Raw genomic sequence first — 9561 nt, forward strand, 5'->3', positions numbered from 1 at the left:
TCTCCCACATGGATTAAGACAGTACCTCCTAATCAGTTTCCCTGCTTCTGTTGTTGCTCCTCTACAATCTCTTCCCAGCAGAGCCATGGTGATCCTGCAAAAAACATGCCAGATTATGTCACTCCTCCATACCTATCTTTTCAGTAGTAAATCAGAGGAAAAATCAAAATCCTCACCAGGGCCTGCAGCCTGACACCCCAGTCCCTTCTCAACTCCTGACCACGTTTTCTGCTCTGCCCGCTGCTTACATGTCCCATACACTGGGCCCCTGGCTGTCCCTCAGATTGTCCCAGCGCACCCAGCTCTCCCCTGTACCTGCAGTGCTTTTCCTCCAGAGGTTCACATGGCTCACTCCCTCTGCTCAGGTGTGACCTTCTCCATTAGTCCTTTCCTGACCATCCTGCTTCACATTGCCGCCTGCCACCACACATCCATCTCTGCCCGACTGCCCGCTCATCTCCTCAACCAGCTGATTTTTTCAGAGCACTAACCACCTTTTAGAATTAATTACTGTTAATTCATTTCTAATTAATTAATTTTGCTTACAGTCTCCCACTACTAGAGTGTAAACACCTCCACAGGGAGTTTTTATTTGCTTACTTGCTTGTTTTGTTTGTTTTTGTTTGTTTTTTCTTTGCTGTATGTCCAAGCACAAGAAGAGTGTTTGCAACATAATAGATGTTTAGTAGGTTTTAAATGAGTGGGTACACTCATTTATTTGCACTCTGGGAAGACATTCAAAGAGCATGCTGCTGTGGTGTGCAGAGGGAAAGCACTAGAAAAGAACACAAGAGCACGGTGGGAAGAGCAATGGCCTGGAAGGTGGGAGCCCTCCTGAACTCCAAATCCTCCTCAGTTTTGGGCCTTTAGCAAGATACTTAATCTCTGCAGTCGGGCCAGTCTGGGTGTATTATAAAAGCAACAAATGAGCCCTAACCGGTTTGGCTCAGTGGATAGAGCGTCGGCCTGCAGACTGAAGGGTCCCAGGTTCGATTCCAGCCAAGGGCATGTACCTTGGTTGCGGGCATATCCCCAGTAGGGGGTGTGCAGGAGGCAGCTGATCGATGTTTCTCTCTCATCGATGTTTCTAACTCTCTATCCATCTCCCTTCCTCTCTGTGAAAAATCAATAAAATGTATTTAAAAAAAATAAAGCAACAAATGAAAAATAAACGCCATAATACATTGCAGTGATCCCTGTTCTTAGAAAGTACTTTCTCAATTAAGTTTGCCTTCTCCCAGCCGAGGCCTGTCCTTACGGCCACGCATCAGAGCAGCTGTAATAGACTGGTATTCGCTTCAGATGATTTTTTCCCTTTTCAGTGTAACCTTAAAAATAATAATCTACCGAAACTTTATTCCACTCCAACTTTCAGATCCCAGCCTCACTGCTCTCTGAATGGTCCTGTTCATAAGTCATCTGTCATGTTTAACTCTTACATAGTCTCAGAAGGAGACTCCGTAGAGCCCAAGGTTATAGTAAAACAGTTCAGTCTTGGCAGTGAGCTCCTTGGGAACAGGTGTGCTAGCTGACACTTTCATTCATGATTTGGAAGATTTCTCACATCATGCTAAGGTCTGCTGTGGTTGAGCGAAGTGTTGTTATTGGACCTGCCTCTCTGCTTGGCCTTGCTTTATCCGAGGGCTGTCATAACACAAGCTAATGACCAGAGCAAATGACTCAAAACACATTGGGGCATGTCTCAGACCTGCCACTGAACAGGTCTTACCCTCAGAACTTAACATCAGAATGTCTTTCCTTCTCCTTTAAGACAGCAGGCTATTTCCTTGCCAGAAAGTAGCAACTTTTCCCCCATAATTGTTCATTGAAGTGGTACATGGTGATTGTAGCTCTTACTAGTACTGATTAAGTATACAGACAGTTTAGATTCACAGGTTTTTTTTATTTTTGAGGATAGAGGAAAATCTTAAGATATAGCTATTTAATTATATCAGCCTTTATTTAATGAACTGTTTGCAGAATTTAGAGTAGTCGTCGTTTGCTAGGGCTGCTGTAACAAAATACCACAAACCTGTAGCTTAAACAGCAGAAATGTACTGCCGCCCAATTCTGGAGGCTAGGAGTCTTTGACAAGTAGGTTTCTTCTTCCCAGGGCTGTGAGGAAAGGACCTGCTCCAGGCCTCTCTGCCTTGACTGTAGACGGTGTTGACTTCAATCGTCTTCCTTCTCTGTGTCCAAATCATCTATCTCTTCTCCAAATTTCCCATTTTTATAAGGACATCTGTCATCTTGGATTAGGGGCCCAGTCTAATCTAGTGTGACCTCATCTTAACTAATTCCATCTACAATGACCCCGTTTCCAAATAAGATAACATTCTGACCCTGGCCGGTGTGGCTCAGTTGGCTGAGTGTTAATCCTGTTCACCAAAAGTTCACTGGTTTGATTCCCAGTCAAGACACAGATCCAGGTTTCGGGTTCAAGAACCAATCAGTATTTCACTCTCACATTGATGTTTTTCTCTTCCTCTCTCGCTCTCTCTACAATCAATAAAAACTTTTTTTTTAAGAGCACATTCTGAGGTTATTGGGAGTTAGGACTTCAACATATGAATTTGGGAGGGACACAGTTCAACTCATAACAGTACATCGCTGTCAATGTTTTCAGTGTGCTCTAATAGAACAAATGCATGATTTACTTTTTGTACAAAATAGGAAAACTGAAAAAAGAAGTGAATTGCTTTCTTCTAAGATGGTGGAACTCCACAGGAGCTAAAAGTTATATTAAAAGATGCCACTCCTTTACTCTGCCCACTAAACTAGACATCGTCTTCATAGAATTATATCTTTGAACCTCAAAGTACTCTATTCTGCAGGAGCATAGTCTATTAGTCTTGGAGGAGACGCAGAGCGAGAAAGGGGTTTCTCATGGTTACCCAAGTAGAGAAAGAACCAGTGTAGAGTCTACAAGTCTTAACACCAATCTCATGTTCTTCCAATTACACTGTCAATTGCCTTTGTTAGTAACTGCTTTTCTTTTGTATGTGAAGAATAATTATGGTTACTCCAGAAATGTTACCAGTTTTTTTCTTCATGGTGGAAGACTAATTTTAAAAAAACTATTAGCTTGTAGCTGATATGTTTGTCTGAAGCCTTTGATTGTAGCCACAAATATCTCTATACCTATTTTCGTCTCTGATTTTAGACTAAAACCTGTGATGATAGGAACTGAATTTGAGGCACCCCATGCTTTCCCATTCTTCTTAAGTCAGCGTCTATGAGTAATCACTGGACGGTATGGGCACCTTCCCTTTTCCTGGGAGCCAATTTTTCAGATGAATGAATTTTCACTCTGCCTGGAGTCCACATTTGCTGTGTTGTTGTAGATAAGAAAGATCCGTTTATCAGGAAATGTTTGTACACCTGAACTCCCCTTGCCTGTGCCATTTTAGTGTTGCCGTGTGTAAGACAGCTGATAATTTAAACTTGATTATTCCCCATAACACGATATCCAATTAACTCACAGTCTTTTGTCTTTTGCTCCCATTTCAGCAAATTGATGGAGAAGCATTTCTTCTTATGACGCAAACAGACATTGTCAAAATTATGAGCATTAAGCTGGGCCCTGCTCTCAAAATTTTCAATTCTATCCTGATGTTCAAAGCTGCAGAGAAGAACTCTCACAATGAACTTTGAAGATGGTGAATTTTGGATACCATCAGCTTTCTGCTTTAAAGCTCATGTTTTATTCAAAGCACAAGGACAGTGAACTCCTCAGTGAGAAGTCTCCAAAACTCAGAAGAGCAATGCGATCAGATTATTTATATTCCTCCAGAGACAATATATATGAATTCCTATGAAAGTGCTTGAGCTTTTAACCAGGTACTGTCTAACAACAGTCATCCTTTGGTTCTGTTCACTGAGCTAAATTTATCTTTGTAAATCTTTTTGAGGCTGGGAGGGTGGGGGAAAGGGAGGGCTTCATTAATTATTTATGGACAGTGGGGGGCAGAGTATGACTTTTTGGCATTTTATAAACATTGATGAATTCTCTTTCATGTACACTGTTTCTTTTTCAATACTTTCAGGAATCTTTTTATATAATCAAATTTCAACCTAAACCAAAATAGTGTCCAAACCTGGCTAAGTTTAGCCAGTGGGACGGTTGGTTATCTGTATTGTTAATTCTGTGCCATATTTTGAATTGCAACATTATGCTAAGTATAACTTTGCAAGTCATGATATTGCCTAACTGCTTATCATCATTTGTTGGGGCCGAATAGTTGTAAAAATCACTTTTCCTTAAATCTGTGTTTTTGCTTTTGCACGTATTATGAAATGTTAAACAAATTACGTTCACCAGCATCTTTACTATAATTACCAAAAATCATGTACATAAGTAATGGAATTGAAAAATAAAATATATCAGCATAAATAACTTAGGTGATGTAGTTGAATGGCATCCGTCTCACCATCGTGATGCCCTGTGTGCTGGGCTCTTGTAGAGTCCACTGTCATGGAATATGCAGTTACATGGGGGGAGGGGGGATTGTAAGGATTTGAAACTATTTATGAGATTATCTTGAGCTTCTCTCTAATTGTTACTGAGGTGCTTTTCAGAGATCGGTGAAGGGCTTGTTCTGTCCATAGAAACACTAATCCCTAAGCGGCTCTCTCCCAGATCTTGCCGTGTCCTCCAAACCCGAAGGTGTTCTTTGAAGGCTGGCTGTGGAGAGAGGTGTGTTGACTTGACTGAGAAGGCAAGGTGTGAGGGAGCAACACCAGCAAAGATTCTAAATGCTCACAGAACAGGGAGGCGACTTCCCAAAACAATCACTCAAGAACCTCCATTTCGGAGAGATTCCTTTCTCTGTGGGACAGTTCGCCTCACTATGTAAGCATACAGATGCACTTTAAATGAAAGCCCTTGATTACCTATACAATGATAGCTGGTAGTGTTTCTTTTGCAAGAATGCATTTCCAACAGAAAGGTAAATTATTTTATCAGCCTTTGGATGTAATTTCAGGATTGAACATTAATTCAAGGTCTCTCTTAAAAGTAGGAAGTAGGTTTGCAGCATGCTGTCTGAATTCTGGGCAAGTTCCACCCCTCTTTAGTTGCTCTTGTTTTTTTCTGGTGTAGAATTTCCTTTCCTGTCTCCCCCACTTCCCCCTCCCCCACCCCTCCCCATGGAGGTCTGTTAGCAGTCTTTTGCCTATGTCATCATTCCAGGTAAAAGCAGGGTTATGATATCTAGTGTTCCTTCCTTTCTTTGCATGAATCTGCTTAAACAAGTTTTGCTGTTAGTTTTCATTTCCTTTTTTTATGTTTTGTTCAGAATTTGTACATTCAAATTGCACTTGTTATATCTGACATGAATGAAATAAAATCTTAATTGCAGATACCTCTGTACATATGTGTGATTTTTAAGAAAACTTGTCAATAGGAGGAGAGCATGAGAACAGGAACAACATCAACTGGGACGGTATCACACGGGTACTCGCTAGCTGTGTAAGGACTGCAGGATTGAGAATTGTTTGTCAAACTATGTCTCAGCCGAAACCGGTTTGGCTCAGTGGATAGAGCGTCGGCCTGCGGACTGAAAGGTCCCGGGTTCGATTCCGGTCAAGGGCATGTACCTGGGTTGCGGGCACATCCCCAGTGGGGGTTGTGCAGGAGGCAGCTGATCGATGTTTCTCTCTCATCGATGTTTCTAACTCTCTATCTCTCTCCCTTCCTCTCTGTAAAAAATCAATAAAATATATTTAAAAAAAAAAACAAAACTATGTCCCAGCCGATGTGAAGAGCGACAAAAAATTCAAAACTGAGCCCTGACCAGTTTGGCTCAGTGGATATTCCTCTCTAAAATCAATAAAATATATATATTTTTAAAATAAATAAACAACTCTTTAAGTATTATTTTATTACAGAATTTCAGAAAATTTAAGTATTTAGGATTAAAGACAGAAAGCACTGAGCCCTGGCCGAGTGGCTCAGTTGTTTGGAGTATCCTGTATAGCAAAAGGTTGCAGGTTCGATCCCCAGTCAGAGGCAACCAATTGATGTTTCTCTCTCATATTGATATCTCTCTCCCTCCCTCTCTCTAAAAATCAATAAAAATGTGTCCTCTGGTAAGGATTTAAAAAATGCATTGAAATTCATTTACATCTTTGAGACAAAATGATTTCCTAATTATCTACCACAACTCTAATTCAAACAATTTTTTGTAAAGTCTCGGCCGTCCCAGAGATCAATTCTAATATAGTGGGGCCTTGACTTACGAGTTTAATTCGTTCCGTGACAGAGCTCGTAACTCAAATTACTCGTATGTCAAATCAAAAAGTGAACGAGTGAGACACGTGATGCTGGGCTGATGTTGTGGCGTTCACTGCGACGTTCACTGCGCCAACTAGTGGTGGGGTATCTGAAGCTGGCTAGTAACCCGAATTTTAGCTCGCAACTCAAAAGCAAAAAAATCGGCCGAGAGACGGCTCGTATCTCCAAAAACTCATTAGTCTGGACACTTGTAAGTCAAGGCCCCACTGTACAATATTTAGCATGCTATTAAGTGACCGGGTGTTGAAACCCTACTTCCTTTTCCTTTTCTTTCATAGAAGGAACGTAGGGACTGTGCATATCAAAAATCTGTGTCTCCAGGAAGTTGAGCGTTTGGGACAGTCGACTCGGACACTGGATCCCAAATACATGAAAGGCAGCTACTAGAGCAGCCAGGGCCGTAACACAGTCGTCCACTTTTGTGAGTCTTTCTTTTTCTAAATACAGAGAAAATTCACAGACATCAATGTTGAAAGGGTTTTTAACTTCTAACACAGGAGTGGACACTTGCACCTGAAAAAAAAAAAAGTAAGTGTAAAATAGCTAAATAATACAGGGTGTCTGGATTTATTATAAAAAATGAGCTTGTTGCAAATTAGCATATTTGTAAAAGTGACACAACATACTTCCAAATAGACCACCATCCTGCTTTCAAATAAGATGTGAAATGTCAAACCAGCGATCACTGATATAGTGCATACCTTCTCATTCACGATGGCAAAAAGGCTGGGATCATCCCCAAATACATCTGGGAGGAGTAAACATGTGGCTGTCATCTTCATATCTGTCAAAGCAAACATGCTTACAATCCAAGTAAAATTAGCTTTTCCTAACTGTTGTAGCAAAGCCAGTATAAAGCACCTGGATTTTTTAAAAAATCGTTATGTCTACAGAGAACCAACGAGCCTTCTTAGATTGGTGTTTCACAACCATTTTTAACCAACATGCCCATCTAATAAACATTCAAGATCTCATGTTCTGTCCCCCAGATCTCCGTCCTTTTATCAAGCTCTACCTTGTGATCTAGGTTATGAAATTAACAGATTATTGGTTCCCTAAATATACTTAATAGGATCAAGTGTTCTTTTTGTATTTATACCCCAACACTTCCTATTTGAGAATTTTTTTTTTCTCTCCCATATGTTGTTTCACTAAATTTTACTCATTATGAAAACAGAACTTTTCCAACCATCCTGAATTATACAGATGACTAAGACCAGAGAGCCCCACTCCCAGGCTTACTAACATTTCAACATGTCCTCATCTGTGTGCTGTTTCATTTTTTCTTGCAGCGCAATGTTGATTGGATTGTCCACCACTGAAAAAGAAGTCAGTATATTGTCTGAATAGGATTCCAAAACGTGCCTTGTTTTCTTATAAATATCTGTTCTTGTAAGAAGTTGAAATTCTTTGAACATCTGAAAGAAGAAAATGGTATCAGATCACTAGAAAAGCTAATGAAAGGAAGGTAAATAACTCGTTAGGATTATTTTAAACTTTGAATGTAGTTTTAAGTATATACCAGAAATTTCAGTAGCTTTAGTAAAGAAGTAAAGATTTAGGACAGAGAAGGAGGAAAGAATGAAAGTCTGAAGTGAGCAGGAAAAGGTAAGTAATGGACATGGCAAACTTTGACCCGTAGAATTAAAACTTTGGATGCAGACCCAATTAAATGGGTGTATATGCAAATTTTAGCTATTGAGGTTACCTAACTTAGATTAAGATTCTAGGATCTTACGTTTCTTTAGGTAAAAACTACATTGTTATGTTTTGGCAGTGTCCAACAAGAGGCAAAAAGAAGAAAACTTAGATTTTAAGAGGCAAACCTTGAAAAATACCAAAACTTAGTGTTGTAAGGGATCCTAGAGAAAGAGGGGAGCTTTAGAGACTATAAGATCAGCGAGAAATAAACTGTGACAAGATATTTGAGTACAAGGTGAAAGCAAAACCAGTTTATCTTTACGGAATCCCCTGTTCTTAAAAGCCACTGGCTTAGCACTTCCCCTCAGAGACTTCCACCATCACTGCCTCCCTCCCCACTTCCTGTTGACAGGGAACTAAATCTGAAGGCAGCCGGTGCATGTCATTAGAAATAGGTCCCAGAAATTCTCACCAAATGGTCCTAGCTGTAGCCAAGGGGGCCTCACACACCCTGTTGAGATTCACACTTGCTGCCTAGTCCTCTACACTTCAAGAGGAAAGAGACAAATCAATTTGGACACTACAATCAGAGAGTATTATAAGCGAATAAAGGTACCTGATAAGGGCACTTCAGGAAAGGAAACATTTTAAGGATGTCCTTCAGGGGTGTTCTGCTGCCAATCAACTTCCTTCTTATTTGCAAAGTCTGGCTCATCCTCTTATCGATTTCCCTCCAGTCCTTGACTGTTTTCACATATTCTTGCTGGAACCAGCTAATATGTTCATCTACTTCAGAATCTAAACAAATAGCTTCTTCCTGAAAAATATTTTCAAAATATCAATATGTTGCATATTTAACACTTCAATTTTACCCTTCATGAAATTTGAATTATAGGCTGCATTGCACTCATTTAATATTTTATATAATATAAATCATCCTATCTAATAATAGAGAAACATGGTAATTAGCCATAAGTTCGCTACCCTTCCCATTGGCTAATCAGCGAGATATGCAAATTAAGTGCCAGCCAAGATGGCGGCCGGCAGCCAGGCAGCTGAAGCGAATATGAACATGAGACTTGCTTACTCCAGTGATGGAGGAAGTCAACGTTCCCCGCCTGCCGCAGCTCAGCTTTAAGCTCCAGATGAAACAATGTTGCAATTACAGAACCTAAACAAACCCCAGAAACTTGCTTTCAGCCAGCGCGGCCTCAGAACTTAGAGCAGACAGTGATGGCAAAAGAGTTTCAATTATAGAATCTAAACAAACCCAGATACTTGCTTTCAGCCAGCAACGGCTTCAGAGCTGGAGCCTGCTCTCAGCTCCAGTGACAGCTATAGAAGGTAAATTAATCCCAGAATAAAAAAAGAAAAAGAAAAAAGGAGAGGCTGGGAGCTTCAGTCGCCCACCAGCCTGAAAACAGCCCTCAGCCCCTCACCCAGACTGGCCAGGCACCCAAGCGGGACCCCCACCCTGAAGGGGGTGTGGCCAGCTGCAAACAGCCATCATCCTATCATCCATGTTGGCCAGGCACCCAAGCAGGACCCCCACCCTGATTCGGGACACCTTTCAGGGCAAACCAGCCGGCCCCCACCCGTGCACCAGGCCTCTATCCTATATAGTA

General features: G+C 40.9%; 2 protein-coding genes across 5 annotated transcripts in view; one reads left to right on the forward strand and one right to left on the reverse strand.

Annotated features, from left to right (window-relative positions):
* Positions 1-5363, forward strand: part of L3MBTL3 (l(3)mbt-like 3 (Drosophila)) — a 93961-nt gene extending 88598 nt beyond the window's left edge. For all 4 annotated transcript variants that reach the window (XM_015557832.1, XM_015557834.1, XM_015557835.1 and 1 more), the window contains one exon: positions 3511-5363. In XM_015557832.1, the coding sequence (XP_015413318.1) occupies positions 3511-3654 (144 nt within the window). In that variant the 3' untranslated portion in view covers positions 3655-5363. The remainder of the gene's footprint in view (positions 1-3510) is intronic.
* A 1104-nt stretch (positions 5364-6467) lies between these two features.
* Positions 6468-9561, reverse strand: part of SAMD3 (sterile alpha motif domain containing 3) — a 17671-nt gene continuing 14577 nt past the window's right edge. The window contains exons 7-10 of the mRNA XM_015557796.1: positions 8553-8753; positions 7542-7713; positions 6997-7079; positions 6468-6808 (exon numbers count right to left, since the gene is read on the reverse strand). Coding sequence (XP_015413282.1) covers positions 6524-6808; positions 6997-7079; positions 7542-7713; positions 8553-8753 — 741 coding nt within the window. The 3' untranslated portion in view covers positions 6468-6523. The remainder of the gene's footprint in view (positions 6809-6996; positions 7080-7541; positions 7714-8552; positions 8754-9561) is intronic.

This window comes from Myotis davidii, unplaced genomic scaffold (genome assembly GCF_000327345.1).
Source record: "Myotis davidii unplaced genomic scaffold, ASM32734v1 scaffold147, whole genome shotgun sequence".
Taxonomy (NCBI): domain Eukaryota; kingdom Metazoa; phylum Chordata; class Mammalia; order Chiroptera; family Vespertilionidae; genus Myotis; species Myotis davidii.